General features: G+C 37.1%; 1 protein-coding gene across 1 annotated transcript in view; it reads left to right on the top strand.

Moving 5' to 3' along the window:
* Nucleotides 1-228: 228 nt before the first annotated feature.
* Nucleotides 229-23,972, top strand: part of LOC139149155 (UNC5C-like protein) — an 80,528-nt gene continuing 56,784 nt past the window's right edge. Inside the window, exons 1-5 of the mRNA XM_070720726.1 lie at nucleotides 229-297; nucleotides 2,292-2,416; nucleotides 11,216-11,454; nucleotides 14,834-14,981; nucleotides 15,535-15,582. Of these exons, the coding sequence (XP_070576827.1) occupies nucleotides 2,360-2,416; nucleotides 11,216-11,454; nucleotides 14,834-14,981; nucleotides 15,535-15,582 (492 nt within the window). The 5' untranslated portion in view covers nucleotides 229-297; nucleotides 2,292-2,359. The remainder of the gene's footprint in view (nucleotides 298-2,291; nucleotides 2,417-11,215; nucleotides 11,455-14,833; nucleotides 14,982-15,534; nucleotides 15,583-23,972) is intronic.

Below are 23,972 nucleotides of genomic sequence, written 5' to 3'. Positions count from 1 at the left end.
ACAAAACTACCAATCAGAAAATACCTCTCAGTGAGACGAACATACAGGTATTAAGAAAGACTCAATAGTTGTTCCCAGAATATACGAGTAACGAGTTGATTTTTTTGAATTTTCAACCTTTATTTCTTGCCTTTTGTGTTTCGTCGTTCATTTTAAGTGAAAATACAGGAAGCAGGAAGTAGCTTTGTCGCCTACCATGCACATCCTTTCGACAAACCAACCCACTATTAAATACGTCACTGGCTGTTCAGGTAGAAGTACTGAGATTGAGTTACCTCCACCGTGCTTCTGAACAAAGTAAGTCTTATATATCTGTGCATGAGAGTGAGTTAGTGTGAGAGAGAGAGAGAGAGAGAGAGAGCAAATTTATCTGCCACCTCCGTACTGTATAGTTGACTACCTTCCACAAGTTTACGACTGAAAAGTTTCCTGCATATAAAAACGCCCATAACCTCGATAGAGAATCCAGGTAGTCTAAGATATATTGAGTGTCATGTGAATATTCACTCTTGGACTGAGAGTTGGAGTCGGAGTAAAGAATTCATAAAACAGTGTAAAGCTAGAATTCTAGTTTGCTGTAATGTATGTTGCAACAAAGGGCACGCGTTTGTTTGGTCTAAACATAGCACTATAGAACAGAACTTCTTACTTTGTGTGACGTCAGCTGTACTTAAGGTGTATATACCAAGATACCAGAACTGCCACAATAATGTCGGTATATATAGGTGGGACGTCTTCATGTTTTCATACCTTGCATTATACTGAGTACGAATGTGCGTTTTATCACTTTTCCCTGCAACTAATTTGTGCTGTCGATGTGCCATTTTTGAATACAGGCGGTGAGACATTCTATTTGCAATTGTCATTTTACTATGACGGTCATTTCAGTCGACCATTTCCTTGTCAATTAATCGGGTTGTTCATTTCTAGAATGCTGTTGAACATGTCAACAGACGAGCATCTAAAAGTGTTTGAATTCCAGGAACACATAACCAGGCTGCTTTCAGACACTTTTATATCAACCAAAACTGTACCGCCCACTTGAGCTACAACTGTATTGCAGTGGTAATTACTGCATCCGTATTGCAGTACAATATGAACACATTTTAAGATATAATCGGGTACAAAGGGTAGTCTTCCAAATCTGCTTCAAATACAGCTTTGCGAGACAACTTATCGCTTCGACAGCTTCTATTACTCCCCTCCTCAAAACTCGATCCCCTGCTCAAGTTGCAATCATATACTTTGTAAAGGAAAGAAAAATGTCAAAAACAATAAATTAAAAACAAACACATAAGCAAAACATGCAATCCTACACACATTCACACAAATACATACATAAGTTCCACAGATAAACTTGTAACAATAAATAGTACACTAGAAACAAATGAAAATATTTTAATCAAAATATTTAGGAGAACATCAGTCGAACGAACGAACGAACGCTTGTGCATATTCATACAAAACTTCAGACATAAACACATGAGAATAAGGAAGTGTTTGGTAACCTACGTGTATTAAAGAGCGCCGCTACAGACAGGTCCTCTAGAGGAGACTAAAACTCTAGGCGATGTCGATACATGTGCGATTGTCTTTGTACAAAAAGGATCGACGTATGAGTAAACAATCACTTAGCGTTTCGGTTTTAAACAGAGTCGCTACAGTCCAGAAGACGAGGTATGTACGAGATACAGTTTTGAATGCGTGGAAATTCAAATTACAAATATCGCTGCCTTGATAAGCTATATATTAGGTAAGGAACGACAGGTATTAGGCCAAACAAAGAAATTGTGTATTTCCTGTAACAGATATACCTCTGAAAGTTAGGGAAGTTAGGTGAGGGATTTTTTATTGTTATTTTTGTTGGCTTAGACCAATAAAATACGGTAAAATTAGAGAAGTTACTCGAATTTTTCTTGGTTAGGTCGGCTCACAGGAAACACACATATTTAATTAATTGGTCTAATCACATTTAGGCGCGCTTGCACTGGCAAACAAATGGTGAACGACTCTCTGAAATATATATATATATATATATATATATATATATATATATATATATATATATTATATATATATATATATATATGTATATATATATATATATATATGTGTGTGTGTGTTTGTCTCTGTGTGTGTTGTGTGTGTGTGTGTGTGTGTGTGTGTGTGTGTGTGTGTGTGTGTGTGTGTGTGGTGTGCGTATGTAAAATTGTCAATTGATATATTTATATTTTAACTCGTCAATGGTCACTCTGCTTACATTTACATATGTCTGAATGGTATTGCGAAAGCCGATCGTGTGGTTTGACATTTTACCGTCTTGAAGAAAATCTTGAAGCGGAAGGAGAATTTAAGGACAATGACCATGGCTAGACTGTTTTTGGTCAGTGCGGCTCTTGTATTGTTTCAGTCGAAGGTAAGTCGCCTCTAACTCTCAACACGAGCAGCACTGCATTGTATTGCTAGTGAAAGTCGTCCATTGCAACATTCCAACGCCCATTATTTGCCTGATGTGGGCACGGTGACAACAGGCAACCCTCTCAGCATACCAATGCTGCCTTGACCCCCGGTGGCAGCTCCCTGCATGCAGGCTATCGTGTTACAGAAGTGATTGCAGCTTGTGAGTTGTGGTAATTTCTGTTGTAAGCTGAGGAAGTTCCGGGATGTGTTGCGATAAACGGACAATAAAATGACAAGGTGTGTATAGAGAGACGAAAAACTCATTTCAATTCACTTCAATTTGTGTCCTCCTGTATTAGAGTAGAAACTGCGATAAAACAGTACAGATCGCTGTAAACATTTTAAAAATATAGAAAAGGCTATTAACAAATAAACACAATCCAAATAAACAGCCAACAAAGTTTCGCATGTTAGTTTTTTTCTTGGTCATCATGTTCAAAACATAAGTAAAGAGGGAAAATACTCCTTTGGTCAGCGATATATCGTAAAAATGCTGTTTAAGATCAGTTTTGTTTTTAAATCAAACTTCAGCCATAAAAGACTTGGAGAAAAAACGGAGACGTTATTTCATGCTAGTCAAGAAGAAATCCCGTACAAAAGAAATTTTGATAGTTAATAGGCATGTACGCTTACCCACCTTTTTGTTGCCAAAAAATTACTCCGTTTTCTCAATGTGAAATGTGATAGTATTTTGAGATAACAGAAACATTTCGAAGTTATACATGACAGAATTAAAATAATAGGAAGAAACGTACTTAAGTCTCGAGTCATTATACCGCCGACATACATAAATAGATAGATTATGTTTATTATAGTGACGCGGTTCACATCAAGGGAAAAAATACAAAACTTAAGCTTAAATAATATGAGTCACTTTACGTATTTGATATACCGTTCACTGTGCGAACATCAATCGAGAATCCGGTTTAGGATTTACTAAACTTAGATTTGATAGATGCCATTGTACTCCTCCTTCTTGAACATTTCATACAGTAACCTTGAAAATTTTCTGACATGTTTACTCGAGAATAAATAGCTCAATTTGGTGTGTAAGGAAATTTGTTCGAATATCTTCATAAAGAATACAGTTAAAGACAAAATGAAACTCATCTTCAACGGCATTGTCATTACAAAGAATACATATTCTGTAAGCAATCTCTAAGTTGGAGTAGCGCTCAGCTTCGATTCTCAATGGCAATGTCCCGTTACGTAATCTCGCAACAACTGAGCGGTATTTGTGTTGACAATTAAGTGATACATAAGGTTCAGTATCGTAGTGATTTTTAAAAGTGCAATATGTTCTAAGTTTTGGTTTATTTAAACACTGACATCTCCAATTCACTGATGCACTCGCTTTCAGTTTGTCTTTGGCTAAATCCATTGTAACATTAGCACTGACGTTCAGTGAATTTTGTGATTCAAATATATCCAAGGGTCCTGCTTCTTCAAATATCAGCTTTGCCCGTATGTTCCAGCTGTGGTCATGTAGAAATACACGTTTGGTTAATCTAGAGTCTGGCCGTCCTTGCAATCTGACCCACAACCTTACAACTTCTACTTTGCGCATTTATATTTTGACGTTTCGCCGACTGATATGAACCCACAATGGAACAGAATTTGTGTACATGGAGTTTTCGGATTCAAGAAGTGCACAACTAAAGTTTTGGCATCCAACCCATATCACCATACAGTGATGCAATATGGCTCAGTCTTAGTCTCCATTTCGTACAGTAAGAGTAAACTATACCAAGTAAACGTTGCAGATTTTCCTCTCTATCGGCCAATAAAACAATATCGTCTGCATACAGTAATATGCTGACTGTGTCATCTCCAACTATTATTCCATTGCTTTCACTTACTAAATCGTTTAGGTAAATGGCAAAAAGTGTTGGAGATAGATTGTCAACTTGTTTGACTCCGATATCAAAAAGAAAGCTATATGTGAGGTGGTTGCTAACCTGGATCATACGTGTTACACCATTGTTAAGGGATCTCAAAATAGTCAAAAAATTTCCAGTAACTCCATATTCACTTAATTTATACAATAAACAGTTTCTTTCCAAACGGTCAAACGCCTTCCTCATATCAACAGAACATGCAACCGTAGATTTTCCTTTGTCAAGTCGGTTTGCGATCACGAAATACAATACAAATATATGATCCAGACACGATCTCAGCTTACGGAAACAATTTGTTCATCAGCGAGTTGGCCGTGTTTCTCTAACAAGTTCAATAGACGATTTTGAGTACTGAAGTAAATACTTTGCTGATATGAGCGTAATGCCTCTGTAGTTCAATGGGACACTCCTATCTTTGTTTCCACCAAGATGCTTGGTACAATTCCCGGATCCCGAATCGAAACGAGAATCAATAAGTCGATGCAGTAATTTTGTGGAGGCTTTGTTCTTGAGAATTTCGTTACGTATTTTATCCAAATCTGTCGCTTTACCACATTTTGCTTTATCGCCCCTTTTAGAACGTAACCTTTGATCTCATGTCCGTAAGTACGCACATCTTTGACGTCATCAGTTTGTAGCTATACCACTTGTAAATTGATGCCGTAATGTAATTCATAAGTCAACCTCTGCCCATAGATAACAGAAATTGATTATCATGTGAGCTTACGAACAACGATCCGTATCGGGAACACAGCATCCAAAACAATGGTCACTTCCCGTTGCTAAGGGAGCGTTCAGTTATTATGGCCGGGGTTGGGCCTGCAAAATCCGGGGGGGGGGGTGTCACCTCAAATTTGAAAACTGCAAAGGGGGGGGGGTCATGTATTTTTCAAACAGCTCAGAGGGGGTCACTTAATTTTCATAAGTATCCGTCCCGTCAAAAAGCAATTTCAGTGTTCAGAAATATTCTGGGAGATAAAAATGATGCGTTGCATGATTTCATTCTCTGAAGTTATTCACCTGTAAATCTGAACAAAAGTATAATTATCTGTCACATGAACATCTTGACTTGACAACTCTGAGGCTTGTCTTATTGTAAATCAAGCTCACTGCACTGAGGGTGATGAACAATTCCTATTACTTACATATTAGAGATATAGCAAGTTTTGTCAGGGAAATTGTTTAACAGTTACCTGTACTGAAATTACTAGTACCATGAAAAGTTAAATAATACTTTAAGGTGAAATTCCAAGATCATAATTGTTGTCCACATCTGAACTTTTAAATACCCTATTTGAATCAAGTACATTTGTATCAATTATCAAACACCTATAAAAGCACAAATTAATTTAGTTTAGCATTGTAAAAAATTATTCTTAGTTTTCTCATAGACTCCAATGTATAGTGAATCAACATTTCGGTGAAATTCCAAAATCCAATTTCTTGTACACATATCAACCTTTAACCATCCTAGGCTAACTAAGTACTTTAAAATGAATTACCAAATGTCTATAAATACACAGATTTTGATAGTTTTGTATTGGAAAAAAATGATTCATTTTCCTCATAGACTCCCATGTACAGTGAATCTACATTTTGGTATAATTCCAAAATCCAATTTCTGGCGAACACATCCATTTGTTACCACCCTAATCTAATCAAGTACATTGATATCAATAATCGAGAGTACATAAATACATGGGTTTACCTATTTTTGTATTGGAAAAAAATTATTCATACTTTCCTCATAGACTCCAATGTATAGTGGATGAACATTTTCAGTGAAGTTCCATAATCATATTTCTTGTACACATAATATGCACCTTTAACCATCATATTCTAATCAAGTAAAATTATGTTAATTATTGAACATCTGTATATGCACAAGTATACCAAGTTTTTCATTGGAAAAAAAATTATTCACAATTTTATCATTGACTCCCATGTATAGTGGATGAACATTTTGTGTAAAATTCTAAGGTCAAACTTTTTGTCCACATGCCAGTTGTAACAACCCTATTTCATTTAAGTACATTAATGTAAATTATCAAATATCTATAAATGCATAGATATAGTTTTGCATTGAAAAAGTATTACATAGATTTCTCATACATGTATGAGAAAATATATGTATACCATGTATGGTGAATCAACATTATCAACAGCTGATTTTTAATTAAATCCAAATATAATTATTATTATTATTATTATTAAGCATTTTTATAGCGCCATATATCCACTAATGAATTGCTCAAAGGCGCTTTGACATAAGTAAAAAACTCACAATTTTTTTTTAAAACTCCGATAAAAAGAAACACGTAGAGCAAAATAAAACGTGGACAAAACAATAAAAAAGCGTCAAACAATGGCTATTAAAATCCATAGACGTGTTTAAAAAGATGAGTCTTAAGCAATCGTTTAAAATTATCCAGGGAAGAGCACTGTTTGATGGAAATCGGCAGGTCATTCCATAATTTCGGTGCAGCGTAGCTAAATGCACGGTTACCAAATGACTTGGTTGAAACTCTCGGTAACTTCAACATGCAACTATTCTCAGAGCGGAGACAACGAACCGGTCGGTATTTGGAAAGAAGATCACACATGTAAGGTGGTGCACTATTGTGAATTATGCGAAACGTATGCAACAAAATCTTGAATTCAATGCGCTTGTTGACCGGCAACTAGTGGAGCTCGCGAAGGACAGGAGTGATATGATTGAACTTCCTGGTTTTGATGATGAGGCGGGCAGCGGTATTCTGAATATCAAAATTTTGTACACATACGCTTGCGCAAAAGTATTGCGATCCACCGGTAATTTCTGTCCAACCCCTTTGAGGGGTAATTTCAAAATTATAGCAAGTCAGAAGGGGAAATCTGAGAATTAACACCTTTTGAGTTTTGTAAGGAAGGTCATTTGACAAAATCTAAGCTCTTTTTTGGGGGATTCTATTGCTCCATACCCCGACGTGTTTGTGTGTGCAGCTTTACTCAAGCAATGTGGGTGGGGGGGGGGGGGGAGGGTGTCATGAAATTTTTGTCATCTTGAAAGGGGGTCATCAATTTTTTGGTACAATGGGTAGGGGGTTCACTTATTTTGACTGATGCGCAGGAAGACTTTGCCGGCCCACCCCCGGCCATAATAACTGCACGCTCCCTAAAGAGGAACTCAATGCCGGGCTCATTTTTTATCTTGAAAACAAAATGGAGATCAAATTACGTCAGTCTACCTTTCTGAGCCAACTATCACGACAAATCTGATTCATTTGAAACTGTATAATCTGCGGCATCGAACAACGTCATGATGATTTAAGTTTCTTGAAGGTTGAATTTTCAAGCAAGTGTGAAACCATAGTCCTGTGGTCGAACAGATCGGCATGCTTTCGGGTACAGCTGGGTACTGTACGGGAACCTTATATTATTGTTACTTACACGTGTGACATAGTGCTCATGTCAAGTTGCATTCTTTGAAGTTTAATTATCAGGCGGTCCCCATCGCGTGTCCTTGATCACTGGTGCGACGCGCACCTATCGCGCCCTCTTTCCCTTTCTTCTATCTACCTATCTATCTATCTTGCAAATTTGTATAGCGAAATTTCCAAAGTTAAACAATGCTCAGTGGCGCTTAGCGTTACAATGAAAATGCTCTCTGGAATGTGTAACTTTTTAAGCGTCTTTTGAAAATGTTGACATTAGAAGAGGTTTTTATGTCCAGGGGTAAAGAGTTCCAAAGGACAGGAGCTGCTGCAGAGAAGGAGCGGAGACCATAGGTAGTAAGATTCCATCTAGATGTGTGCAGAAGACATTTATCAGATGAACGAAGAACACGTGATGAGGCAAGAGGTGTCATTGAATTCCTGAGATATTGTGGCGCTTGTCCATTCAGGGTTTTGTAGGTAATCAGTAGAAGTTTGTAAACAATGCGATGATGTACTGGAAGCCAGTAAAGCTGCATAAGTATGGGGGTAATGTGGTCCGATTTCTTGGTCTTTTTTACAATTCTAGCTGCTGTGTTTTGAGCACGTTGTAACCGCTGTAACTGTGTATCAGGCAAGCCATACAGTAGAGCATTACAGTAGTCAAGGTTTGAAGATATAACTGCGTGGACGAGGGTGGCTATATTCTTTTGGCGGGAATATAGGCAACCGATTGCCCTCGGGGTCGTATGTACTTTAGCTACTATGTAAACTGTGTTTTTACTTGATTTTGCATATGTCTCTTATCGCTTACGTATTTTTGGAATTCCCTTGTGAAATGGGGCGCCTTTGGGCCGTAGTGCACTACGGCCCAAAGGCGCCCCATTTTGTACGGTACATAGCGTCCCGAATTTTTGCCACACATACGTGGAGTGCGCGTTCAGAGAGTCAATTTCACCTCCCGCGTCATGTTGAAAATTTCGCCGTATTTCCTTGCTGCACATCTAAATATTAATGAAAGAGCAACAGGTCCTATTTCCCGTATATGCTGCCCTTACAATTATAATATTTTGGGAAGAATTTCACAAGGGATTTCCAAAAATACGTAAGCGATAAGAGACATATGCAAAATCAAGTAAAAACACAGTCAACAGCAAACGATCTTCAACTCGTCATTTCATAAAAAAAGAGGGAAACTAAAAAAAAATAAACCATAGAGTTTTAGTTACCCTTCATGATATGTGTCATACCAAATATTATAAAAAATAACAGCGAAATGAAAAAGTTAAACCAACGGTTTTTTTCAGATGTATTTTTCATTTTACGATGTGTCTACTCTGCTCGATTTCCCATAGAAAAAAATTGCGTTTAATGTACTGAACAGACCGTACAACTATCGCTCGTTCAAATTTCTCAATTCTGAACCAATTATAGTGAAAAGTGGCACGGTGTTTCCTTGATATATATACAAAATTGCTGTCGTTTTAGTTTTTGAATTTCTCGACGAAACTTGTTTTAGTTGCATTTTATTTTTCCGATCGCTGAATTTTTGCTCTTGCCCTCAATAAAATGGCGATCTTACAGCGTTTGCATATGCAGAATCAGGGTCTAATATTGACCCATTTTAATCGGTTAGCGTCTCTTAAATTATACAGACCAAATACCAGTCAGGTTGTTGTAATTTATACCAAATTTTGGCGAATATTAACTATGAAAATCCCAGTAAACTGCAAGAATAACACAGAACAGAGGCGAACGGGCGTAGAGTCTCCACTGTAATCGTGCAGTGAACGTTATCGATCGATATCCTTTTGTCCGAAATTGATACATTGTTGTCTCGCTCACTCGCGTGTAGTCCCCCGTTCACAATGGCGCCAAACTACGCCGAGGTGCGCCAAAATGTGCCGAAACGTACGTAAAAGTATCACCAAAACTAAAAAAATTGTCGTCGATTTAATTTCAGTACAGGAAACCAACGGATACCTTCAATGTTGATATTTAAGTGTATAAGTCAATATATGGGTTATTGTGGAAATGTTTATGACGTGACCTCAACACACGGGCGCCCGGCACAAGCGATCGATCGATAATCTATTGAAAATAACTTGATACAATGTTCGTCGTTGTCAATAGCGACCGTCTGAGAGCGCTGTTCGATAGAAATTATGCTTCGCGGAATAACGTACACTGAGGCATACCTCGGAGACATATGTGAGAGAAAAACAATTGAATGCGACGCAGACTTGGAATGCGGAGACATATGTGAGAGAAAAACATTTGATTGCGACGCAGACTTTGAATGCGGAGACATATGTGAGAGAAAAACATTTGATTGCGACGCAGACTTTGAATGCGGAGATATATGTGAGAGAAAAACATTTGATTGCGACGCAGACTTTGAATGCGGAGACGTTGTGAGAGAAAAACATTGATTGCGACGCAGACTTTGAATGCGGAGACATAGTGGCGGGACATATGTGAGAGAAAAACATTTGATTGCGACGCAGACTTTGAATGCGGAGACATATGTGAGAGAAAACAATTGATTGCGACGCAGACTTTGAATGCGGAGACATAAGCTTATGTGAGAGAAAAACATTTGATTGCGACGCAGACTTTGAATGCGGAGACATATGTGAGAGAAAAACAATTGATTGCGACGCAGACTTTGAATGCAGAGACATATGTGAGAGAAAAACATTTGATTGCGACGCAGACTTTGAATGCAGAGACATATGTGAGAGAAAAACATTTGATTGCGACGCAGACTTTGAATGCGGAGAACAGGTAGTTTTGGGCCACCGTATGATACCATACAATGCACAAAGTATCACCATTTTTCTTTGAATAACACTTTCTCCACTGACTTTGATACCGTTACCATGGTACAGGGTGCAATGAAGTCCGTGCTGGTATAACATTTTACAGCCTTTGTAAAGGTACATCCCTCACTTTTCGGTTCATACAATCACACTTTTGGTGCCATTGTTGTCTGAAGAGTTGCCTGTTACAACTCACGCGCAAAGAATGAAACGTCACAAATCAACATTATGCGGGTTATTTTTGAATTTTATTTTTGCAACACTAAAAGTAATACTTTCAAAAAACATTCGAGGTGTGTTCCAATGTATGATGTTAAGGTATATCACTTATTTCGTGTTGTGCGTCTGAATGTTTGGGTATGTATGTGTTTCGGCTGTGTTATCGTCTTGGTGCTTGTACGATTGGTACGAGATACAATAAAACAAGTTATTAACAACATGCGTAAATACTATGGGAAATTTAAATTCCCTCTTTCAAAAAAGTCTCCACTTTCAAAGAACGTATTGTCCACTGTCGTAAAGGTAAAAACGAACAACACTAGGAGATATATTTTAATTTAATCAATTACTAAGTACATTCATTGCAGACTTGATTGACTCATTTGATTTCTTTTATCTAAAGATTTCGTTCACTGCGTCGCCTTACAAGTGCTGGTCATGCTTGCCATTGATATTGTCGCCCACGAGCTGTCAATACTGCTGTACGTCGAACCACACCATACCGCAGACGTGCACTGCGGGTTATCTACCAGCTGACATCAGTTGTGATGTGGAAGAAGATGCAGTTCCAGCAATGTGTCAGGCAAGAAACAGTTCAGACGGCGAGGTGATGACTTCGGACAACAAAGGGGTGTGTTGCAGGTCAGAGTTTTACAAAGTATACATCCCCTAAGACAAGCAGAAAATGCCGATAGCATACGGGGTCCTTGTTTGTCACAGTGTCTTTGATATTTGAATTGAATCGCCAACGCAGACTAGGTGCGAATGGGTTATCGATTTTAACTGTAGTTTTCTAATTAAGTGAGACTTGGTTCAAGCGTGTGAGTGAAAAAGAAGTCTCATGAAACATCCCATCATGCATCTCCCTTCATGACTTCATCCAAAGGTATTTGATTTTGATGAGCGCGAGTTTGTAGATATCTAGTAAAAAGTCGAGTTGAGTCTTCGCAGAAGGGCTAAATGTGATCCAGCCAGTTACTATCAGCTTTCGATGAAAATTTCCAACAAACGTTCTCCCCACTAATGTATTTCAGCGCGAACGATCACAATATTCAAAGGTCATACTAAAATCGCAGATGAACCAAGGCTACATTTCATTATTCTTGCATTTTCACACTCTAACAATGCAAGAGTAACTTACGTCACACGAAATTGTCATTCAAACTCACCATTGATAGCAAAGAGTTAGAAATACATGAGCAACATTGCCTCCATGGTATAGTTGCCTTGCGTGGTTGATGGATGAAATACGACAAACTGGGCCCTTCAGTCAAGACGAATGAACAATGTAGGAGTGAAAGTAAATTAAGGTTGCGTTCACAAAAAAACGGTGAGGAGGCTGGAAGAATTCAGGGGGATTCTAAACTTTTGGGGGTAGTAGAGGGGGGGACTTTTAAAGTATTGCTTTCCGTACAGGGGGACCTGAAATGTTTTGGTTCCCTTTTAATTACTTTTTACAATTTTCCGATTCCAACGTTTGTAAGGTAATTCAATGAAAAATGAATAACATTTTAATGTCATCCAATTGTGCTAATGTTAGTAATAATCAAACAAAATCTAGTTGTCACATTTCATGACTTTTATCTCGAAAAATCTAAACATGTATGATTTGTCGTGAAAAAAACTTTGGCCTAGTAACGGGGCAGAAGCTGAAGCTGTTGATGATGTTTGCAATATTTCTATGCAAGATATCGACTACAGTTTCTTGCTATCTCCTTCCAGCATGCTGAAACAAAATATTCAGTTAGTCGACAAAGCCCGTGTATATAAATATGTATTAGGTGATAATTTAATTAGAGTCCAGACTGACAGTCTTTTGTCTATGATGCAAATGCATGGTACCACAGACAAATAGAAACAGACTCGCAATGGGTATTGTTCAAGGCGTGAAGCGGTTACGTAAGTCATCCATGTTCGACTCGCCTCAGGTAGCTCTCGCCTCGCTTTTCCGAAGAGTGCCGACCATGCACCCTTCGGTAGTTTCCGGATTTTCGCCAATTTTTAAGCGAAAGTATGTTCGGCAAAGTTTGTGTTATTGTTGTCATGTGGTGCTGAGTGAAGTCGGCGTGCTGGCGAAAACGGGAAAGTTTTGAGCTTCGGGAAAGTGAGTTTTACCATTTTAAAAATTCCTCTCACATTTTATGAATATATAATGAGTGTGTTTCAACCGAATTTGAAAATCTTCTATCAATACAGTCTGGTTTTACCCAATGGTTTACGGTCAGTCATATCGTATAAAAGTTGGTCATTGAAGGACGTGTTTATGAAACTGCGGGTGTGTTATGTTTTTATTGGCGTGAAGCAGTGTTTCTGCCCTAAGAGCTCACAAAGTAAGTATGGTTGCTACGCGACTGGCAGCATGATGCCATCTCGTCGTACTTTTTGCATAATCTCGTGCAATTATCAACCACGAACAAAGGTCTCAAAAAAATCTGACACCTGTGAAGCTCATTTTAATATGAAAAGGCCATAGTCTACCGAAACGACCATGGAACAAAAGCCATGCCGCGTTGCGAGTCTGTTTATTCTATTTGTCTGTGATGGTACACATACACAGGCTGTGATAGCAAGCTGAATGCTGACAGTTCAACATGCTATAAGGAGTAGAACAAGAACGCAGTTGTATAAACTGAACAAAAATATTGTCAAAATTCTTAAAGTTGATACAGCTATTGCCTACGGGCAGTGTTACTATCATGTACTGCCCTGCTAGTGCAGTGTCTCTGTCACGGCATACCTGAGCAGTGACAGAGATAGCCCTGACTCTGATGTAAATGACAGTTGACGAAGAGTTTGGGCCAAATGACGCTCATGACAGCGAAACGTACTTGTATACAAGATCGGGCCAAAGAACAACACATGGAAGACCAGGACACTTAAAGATATCAGGTTTCTTTGAATTCTGGCATATGAGAATAATCAAATATTAAAGAAAAAAGATGGGGTCACCATGCTTGATTTTCTAAATTTTCACATTCCCATCGTAAAATAATACAAAAGTAAAAATGTGAACAGTGCTACGTGCAACTTGAACAGTAAAGACTAATCTAAATGAAAGAAACACGATTGGAACAAATTTGGGATAATTGGATTGTGAAGTAATGTCGTTTTAATCTACAAATGTGAGCTCATTTGCCTTTCATTTTGAGTTACAAACTTGTTTTTATGAGTAATTTGTAATATTTCAACATTCAGCTATAGGGCACCTAACACTTTTGAGAAATTTGAAAAATATGAAGATCCAATTATCCCAAATTAGTTCCAATCGTGTTAAGAATGTGTCGCTAAATGGAATTATTTATTTTTTAGAGATTAAAACGTTTATTTTAAATATTTTAAGCTTCCAGTTGTGTCAATTTGTTGTAGCATTTAAGTTATAAATGCCTTGAACTTTAGAAACAAATTTTTGGTAGGTCACTGAGCTCAGTTTTTTACAATTTGGCAATTAGCCAGGAATTCTCAATTTGCATACTCTCTCATGATCGGTACGTCATTTTGTGTGCTCTTCAGCAGGTGCCATTGACCTGGCCAGATTGGATTAACTCAAGTTGGCTTGACTGATAAATCCAAAAAGTTCACTGATGTGTTTAAAAATGGATCAATTTAAGAGCTTGCCTTAGGAATATGACTATAAACTGCTGATAACAGGTAGTGTTGAACATCTGTGAGCAGAACTGCGCAATACATATTTTTTCTGCGTGCACATCCCTTACAAAAATGCGGGGTGGTGATATTGGGGGGACTTGCAAAATTTTGATCATATACAGGGGTATTGAGGGTATTGACGGGGGGGGGGGCTCTGAAAAAAAAATTCAATCGCAATTCCTCAAGCGCCCTCCCCCAATCGTTCTTTGTGAACGCAGCCGAAAAGGCTATTCAAATCTGTTTCCGTCCGTGGTGAAATTTATGTGAAGTCACTAAAAGTTTCATTGACATATACCAACCTGCACCAAATTCATCTAATAAACAGCCATAAGTTCTGATATTTTATTTCTAATTTTTACTTCTAAATATGTTCTAGAGAAGGCATCAAACCGGCCGCCCAGTTGCAATTGGCATCTAGCTTCCATCCGATAATCGTTGTTTCTATGGTTGGCTTTATTGCACTGGTTATCGTAGGAGCAACCGTTTATCGTTTCTTACGAAGACACCAAGCCATTCATCGAGAGGTATACAAGCGCAATTCTAGATTATCTTACTCTGCATGAAATGGGGAAATAGATAGATAGATAGAATGATAGATAGATAGATAGATAGATAGATAGATAGATAGATAGATAGATAGGTATAGAGAGATGTGCGTATGTGTATATGTATGCATGGAGATACACACACACACACACACACACACACACACACACACACACACACATATATATATATATATATATATATATATATATATATATATATTTGTGTAAATACACAGTATATTATACTCATGTGTGCGTGTGTCTGTGTGTGTCTGTGTTATTTTATCACATAAATCAAAATTATTTTTGACACCAGTGATACATTATATATATTACTACTACTTGTACTTTACGACGTCAGTGGGAGAAATACGAAAATTGATTGAGTAGTCCATTGTACAGTAGGAGATTTCCAAATTGCCATGGTTTTGTTTTGTTTCTTTTTTGCCTTTTTGTAATTTTTTGAAAGTCATTGATAATTTTCTGTTTTTTTCCGTCTTGTCGATTGGAACACGCTTTGATATTTTAGCCTGAAGAGATTAGGTTGCCCGATATCGAAATAGGCCTCATGCCTGTGGTAAGTATGAGTTACAATGAATACATGTTTAACAATATGCGAAAATTACGACTCAGGTAGCGCAATTGGCGACACAACAATAGACATAGATTTCGTTTCAGATTGCTTGAGATAGGACGGGCCTCTAAAGTGAAAGACTTTAGTTCTTGCCCCCACTTCCTCTATCAAACTTTCAACCGTTCTCTTACCAAAGCAAGAATAATTATAGCTGCAGGCAGGGTTTCCGGGACTCAAGCAATGCAGTTAGGTAGCGTTCAGTCATTATTGCTGGCTGGGCCGGCAAATTCTTCCTGCTCCTCCGTCAAAATAACAAAAACCCCGCTACTCACTCGATAATATTTGGTGACCCCATGATAAAGAAATTGATGACACCTCATTGCTTGAAGGAATTTGATATTTTGATATTTCAATGTTTTGTTATCGTGTAAAAGCTTCAGTAACTGTAACTATTGACAGTTGTTTTGCACCAAATACAGGGTTTTTTTTCTTTCACTTCCTATAACATGTTATACTACCCTGAATCGTTAAATGCAACTTGTCAGTGTCTCACGTGAGTTAGTTGTTATTGGTGAACTTAAATTGAAGATGGACGTGGATTTGATTATCAACATTAAAGCAATTCAGGACACAGATATACAGTCGACGTCAACAACCTGAGTAGTAGGTATTTTAACATGCTTTGTGGAAGTACAGATAGAAATTGTTGCTGACACACGTAACAAAAATCTGAAAAAAAATTTACAGTAACCATGAAATAAGTAACACACATGTGGCAATGAGAATTATTCGGTGTGGAATAACAGTCTATGTTTACAGGCTATTTTAATGTAGACTGAATTTGCTAAACTTCATGCTAAACTTCATTGTTGCCTAACATACATTGTACCAGCCAAAAAAAGTACTTTAATATATTAGACGTATTTTTCGTTGCGCCCTTCGGGCGCGTAGAATTTATGTACCAGAAATATATATCAGGGATATCTTGATATTTGCACATTTGAAGTTTGTTTTGCAAAGCATCATACCAGCCATAAGTTGCATCATTCAGTCACAGTTTTCGTCATGCCCTTCAAGCGCAAAACTTAAATGTATCAGAGATTTATATCAGAGATATCTGGATGTTTGCAAATTGAAAGCATATTATGTAAAGCATCAAACCAGCCACAAATTACATCATTTTAGACGCACTCTTCGGGCTTATAACTTTAATATATCAGAAATATCTAAATGCTTGTAAACTTAAAGTCTGTTTTGCAAAGTGTACTAATCAAATTATGAAATCTGCAGTTCATATGACAAGCATGGCAAAGTCCTGACCCTTTTGTTTTCTCTATGATAATGCAGTATGAGAAAGCAACATGCACTAGTATTTCATAAGCCATTTGATACATTGATATATTTTAGAAAGAGAAAAACGACAAGATGTTTTTCGTTCTTATTGATGCAACTATTTTTAGCTCACGTGTACACACACGTGAACTTATGTCGCAGCGATGTCTGCCTGTCTATATGCCTGTCCGTCTGTGTGTCTGTCTGTCTGTCTATTGGCCCGATATCTTAAAAAAAAGGCTTATCTGATCAGAATCAAATTTGGTACATAGATTTAGTATGCAAATGGCAAAAAACTGATTAGTTTTTGGTGGGTGTGTCTTTCATACTTTTGCTCATTTGCATAATAAATGATTTTAGAAAAGACGGATATACATTGAGAACGACTGCACTTAATTTGATGACATTTGCTACAAATGTTGATCACACCAGGACATATCAGCCGTGAAAGATATTAAGGGTTGACATGAAAGATAATTGCTAATTTGCATATTTAATGAACTTTCCTAATTAGGGAAATATATCTAAATTGATTACACTTGCTATGTGTATTAAATTCCCAATTTGCATATTTAATGAATTTATCATTAGGGATATATATTTGATTGACTCCACCAAAGTTGACGAAACTCGCTATGTCCATTAAAAAAACTATGATAAAACATTATTGAAAGTCATTAAACATTTAATTCAGCAAATTCCTGATTTGCATATTTAATAAACTTTCCTAAATAAGGATATATATCTTTATTGACTTGATCAAAATTTACGAAACTTGCTATGTACACTGAAGATACTTCCATACAACATTATTCAAAGTCATTAAGCATTTTTACTTCAGCCAATTCCTAATTTGCATATTTAATGAACTCTCCTAATTAGGGATATATACCGGGATTTACATGCAGAATGTTGGCGAAATATGCTATGTACATTGATGATACCAGGTTACAACAATATTGAAAGTCATTTTGCATTTTCGTTTCAGCTAATTTATAATTTGCATGTCTAATTAGCTTTCACAGTTTGGCATATACAGCTTGAAGGACTTGACAAAAGGCAATTACACCTGCTATATAAAGTGGCGAGACAATGACAGCAGTCGAAAAAATTTCATATTGTTATTTCAGCTAATTACATATTTGTATACCTAATGACCTGAAGAATTAATCTGTGTTAAATATTTCCATGATTTTGACCATAACAGTTTCAATGAAGTTGCAATCATGTGGCGCAAGTTTAAATTTAAACACAACTGTAATATATAATGAAACACGTGAGCATTTTCAGTTCATATCTGGTCCTTTGTGTCACAGGTTTTCAGTATTAAAGGTGTTTTCTCATGACTAAAATGATTATTTGCTGTGCTAATATGATTTCAACGTAAAAAGAACGGGTCCTCTCAGACACTGCTCACATCAGATTTTGCTACAACTTATAAAAATAGTTCTCTATGGCTTCTCTGGCAAGTCTAAACACCCTTCAAAGTTTATGATTTACCGCTGTTCTCTCTTTGCTATCAATGATTGACCTCCATTTATGTGCAGCAGTTCTGGACATCTAGTTATGCATAGAAAGTGTGGAATATATTCACAGTTCATTCAAAATACTGTATTCAAATTTTCAAATTGATATCCTGTTTTCGAAGGTTGGAATAGAAGGTCAGCTCCTCCCCCCGCCAAATAAACAGACAAGTCTCCAAGCCTCCAATGAATAAGGTATAGGCAAAGCTATGTCTCTTTGGTGACCAATTTCGAGAGTTTTAATGGACGTCTACGTGTTTTCCTAAATAGATATTACTTTGATACAGATCTATCATGGAGTAAATAGAATTTGCATTAAGTATATGAATATTTTCCATAATGGCCCTCAATGTGTAAGGTATAGGTTAAGCTTTGTCTCAGAGGTTAACGCTTCCCAAATGTTTTGTTTTAAGGCCAATGAAATAGAACCTTCATTACAATATAGATGCATTATCCTAAACAGGATATAAATGCAGGATATAAATTATGCATTTTGCTAGATCTTACTTGTATTGATATAGATCCATCATAAAGTAAATAGAAACACCTGTCAGCTATGGTGCATTTTGTGTCATCATGCACAGCATTCTTGATGGCCTACCATGACAGATAATGATGAATATGTTAGGTCCTGTTTAGTTATGCATGGTATTGTTTATTACATTGTGACACAAGCATGCCTGCATGCTGTTATAGTGAGATCACTCAATGACCTGACATTTTGAATAACAAATCAGTCTGAATATGTACAGGCCGAGCTGAAATAGTAACACTTTTTATTCTCTGGGGAGCTGGAAAATAATTGAAACCAGTGACATTCATAAGAAAAACAGTGAAAAAGATTTCAAGAGTAATAGCTGCCCTCAACCCCACCGAATTGAATAGAAAGCAATTTGTCATGCCAAGTCAGTCAAAAATATATAAAATAGTACAATATATAGCTTTACAGAATGTGACAGAAGTGGCAGGACAACAAAACATTGTTTGCCATAACATGGTTTAGAAAAGGGTGATTATATGCTTGTTGACAGAGAAAATAAATGACGGAAATGATTCTCCTAAATATTGTGACAATAGAAGAGGATTTTCTCCCTGAAAAAGTCTTACTTATGCCGGAAAATGGAAGCATTTGCTTTGTTGCTATGTGTTCTGTCATTCATGCTATGGAACGTCGCTAGCAACCCTGGCAGCTTAGGTCCCTAAATACTACTGCAGAAGCGGCAACAGCTTTCTTTTGAAATGTTGCGTGAGCAAATTTATGGCAGTTGTTCACTACAGAGGCATATTTGTGTCTATGGCTCACTGTATAGCTGTTGATAAATGTAAATATTGTTCAAAGGTCATCCAAGGTTATGCTTCCATTCCGCCAAATTTCCTACGTGAGCCAAAGCGCTACGCCTATTGGCTAGCGTACAACTGGCCCTACGAGTATGACCAGAGTGTCCGGCTTTGGCTACGCCGCCTCACAACCCCGGGAGGCGGCGTATAATAGCAAAAGCCGGCAGGACACTCTCATCACACTCGTAGGGCTAGCGTACAACTTCAGAAGAATATGCTGTGCAGATGCTCAGATCAAGGGTCATCATATATCAGGTGCCAGACCAGCAATTCACTGAATTCATTTTCTGGTTAGTTCTGTTGGAAAATAGTGCTGGGATAATACTTTGCTTAAGCTAGGTAAATTTTTTATTGTAAAGGGGTTTCTTTCTTATTTTTATGATTATAAATCTTCGATGTACATGTGTATTGTCATAAAGATGCCCAACAATCGCGCGATCACCACGACAGAAGCACAAGCCGCGCGGCTCAGCCCAGCAGGGCTACAATTATTGCAGCTTCTTCCGAATAAGTTGTAAGGGACTAGACACAAATTACAGGGGGGTGGGCCGGTGTTTTTTGGGGGTGGGTCGCCATTTTTCGGGCAAGCATTTTTTGAAGGGTCATAAAATTTTGTTCAAGCCTATGGGGGAGGGTCACCTTTTTTTGTGCATCAAAGCTGAAATTGCATGTGCACATATTAAAGAATATGGAATACTGAAAAAAGAAAAAATACCTCCTTTCACTTTCATTTTCTGTCATTTCCATTTTTCGGCGCGCCCTTCCTTCGCAAGTTTAAGGGTATAATAAACAATGTATTAATGATCCAAGCAGCCACATTGATTTAAGTTGTCATGATTTCTACTTATCCAACTCCTCTATTGTACATATAAACTGTCCCCTATAATGACGCTTTCAATAACAATTTTGGAGATCACTTATTTGATATCATTCTCCCATTGACAATACATTGGGTATAGGTCGGTGTCAAATGTTCATGAAGCTGTATGTACATTTTTCATTTTTTGAGGACATTGACAGAATACAAACTATTCAGAATAGTGCAAAATGTCATCAATAACAACTGGAAGCCTCAGGTCGAACAACTTTTGAATAACAATTTAGGATCAGATAACCTATGAGTTATTTGTAGTTTCCTCATAGCCTACAATGTATAGTGAATCAACATTTCGGTGAAATTCAAAAATCAAAGTTCTTGCACAACCATAGACTTGAAACCACTGTAGTCGAGTCATGAACATTAATACTAATAATTAGGTGTACATAAATGCACAGATTAACTTCTTTTGTATTGGAAGAAAAAATATTCATAGTTTCATCATAGGCTGCCATCCATAGTGAATGGACGTTTCAGTGAAATTCCAAAATCGAATTTCTTGCACAACCATTGACTTGAAACCACTGTAGTCTAATCATGAACATTAATACTAATAATTAGGTGTACATAAATGCACAGATTCACTTAATTTTGTATTGCAAAAAAAAATATTCATAGTTTCATCATAGGCTGCCATGCATAGTGAATGGACATTTCAGTGAAATTCCAAAATCAAATTTCTTGCACAACCATTGACTTGAAACCACTCTAGTCTAATCATGAACATTAATACTTATAATTAGGTGTACATAAATGCACAGATTTACTTAGTTTTGTATTGGAAAAAAAATATTCATAGTTTCATCATAGGCTGCCATGCATAGTGAATGGCATTTCAGTGAAATTCCAAAATCAAATTTCTTGCGCAACCATAGACTTGAAACCACTGTAGTCTAGTCATGAACATTAATACTAATAATTAGGTGTACATAAATGCACAGATTTACCTACTTTTGTATTGGAATAAAAATATTCATAGTTTCATCATAGGCTGCCATCCATAGTGAATGGTCATTTCAGTGAAATTCCAAAAACAAATTTCTTGCACAACCATTGACTTGAAACCACTGTAGTCTAGTCATGAACATTAATACAAATAATTAGGTGTACATAAATGCACAGATTTACCTAATTTTGTATTGGGAAAAAAATATTCATAGTTTCATCATAGGCTGCCATGCATAGTGAATCGACATTGTCGATGAAATCTAAAAATTACATTTTTTGTACATGCATGCACTTTTTACCTGCCACTTCAAGCAAAGTACATGTTCATTAATTATCACACACATATGATGTGATATTTTTTGGACAAAGTGTTATATCGGCCGCATTTTGCCCTTCTTTTTGGGAGGGGACTTCAAAAATATAGCCAGTCAGAAGGTCTTGAACGCATTGTGGGTTTGTTGGGGGGTATTGAGTAACCGGGGAGGGTCACTTATGTGATGGGCCTATTTGAGTCTTCTGTCCGTAGAAGACGTAGTCATGGACATAGGCATTACCATCGGCCTAAATTGGATACATCAGCTACATCCAATTGCCATGACAAATTTCATGAACTGCTTCTTTTATTGCAGAAGCCTTTAGGTCTCCATCACATTCGTACTTCATTATTTGCTCTTTCCATCAAGGACTTGAGAAGGTTGCATGTCTATGCATTGGGATTGTCTTTGACAGATCCGAACAAACAACCGTACAGACTGGTTAGTATTATTGCTGACATTGCACTATACAGACTGTACAAGCCTGTTCGTGCTGAACCTATGACTGATGATCATCGTCATTTCATACATCTTCCATTTACTAACAAAGGAATTGATGCCATTAATATCAGCAATATACTACACAACAAAAAGGTTACATCAACTATACCTGTATACTTTAAGAACCAGTCTGTACCTATTCTGTCATATCAATACACCAAGACAATCTCCAATAAAATATTCAATTACAATAAGGCATTGCGGCACTTAAAAATTGATGAATTCCTTCAAACACCAGCATCCTGTGACTGCTCTACATCTCCCTTCAAATATACTCCAGTTGGCCATGTCATCACTGGTGATCTGAACTTGGTTGAACATCACCACCTTCGTAAGATATTATCTTGTGGACCCAAGTTCAGAGAACCTCGCAGGATCAACTGGAACCATAATTTTAAGATCATTATGGACTCAGTTGAAGATTATGCCAGGAAATGGGCTAAAAGGGAGGATGTAGAGTTGGACACACTGTCAGAATGGGTCAAATCTGTGAGGAAAATAGTGCGTGGCCGTATTGGTCGACTAAGATCACATGTTTGCAGAAGACCCTATTCTGTATTTAAAGATCCTGATGCTGTTAAGTGTTTGAATGATATCCATGACAAATATGTTGTCGTCCCTGCTGATAAAGCTGCCAATAACATTGTATTTGTCTGTAAGAAGTATTATTTTGAATGTCTTATAGACGAACTTGGTGTAACTAAGACCTCAACCAACTCCACTTACAGACAATCAATGTTCAACAAATCTGAAATTTTGGCAAACCATAAGTCATTCATGGATAATTTTAATATTACAACAAAGGATGACCATAATAAGTTGCCTAGCTTATACTGGATACCAAAGCTCCACAAAACACCTTACAAAGCTAGGTTTATCGCAGGATCTTCAAAATGTTCAACAACAGAGTTATCGAAGATACTGACTTCTGTTCTTTGTACTGTTAAACGGGGACTTCAATCATACTGTGATGTTGTCTTTTCTCGGAGTGGTATAAATCAAATGTGGATATTAAAAAATTCGAAGGAACTCTTGGAAAATTTGAAATCAAGATCTGTTTCAAAAATAACATCTATTAAAACTTTCGATTTTTCCACATTGTATACCACAATACCACATGATAAATTGAAAGAACGCTTGAAAAACATCATCAACCAAGCATTTTTCTACAAAAACGGTTCACGCCGTTACAAATATGTGGTATTAGGGTATAATTCTACATATTTTGTTAAAAATACAACTAATGCTAAAGTGTTTTATACCGAGAAAGACATTATCAGTATGCTTGATTTCCTCATTGACAACATATTTGTTGAATTTGGAGGACACATTTTCAACAGTGTATAGGAATTCCCATGGGCACTAACTGTGCTCCCTTACTTGCCGACTTGTTTCTGTTCTCATACGAGGCAGAATTTATCCAGAACCTTATCAAGCAGAAAAAGGTCTCTGTAGCTCGTACTTTCAACCTAACATTTAGATACATAGACGATGTTATTTCATTGAATAACTCTGAATTCAGTAAATATCTCGCTATGATTTATCCTCCAGAATTGGAGA

Source organism: Ptychodera flava, chromosome 14, assembly GCF_041260155.1.
Source record: "Ptychodera flava strain L36383 chromosome 14, AS_Pfla_20210202, whole genome shotgun sequence".
Taxonomy (NCBI): Eukaryota; Metazoa; Hemichordata; class Enteropneusta; family Ptychoderidae; genus Ptychodera; species Ptychodera flava.
Note: the sequence above shows the minus strand (reverse complement) of the source record. Positions and strands in the feature narration are given on the sequence as shown.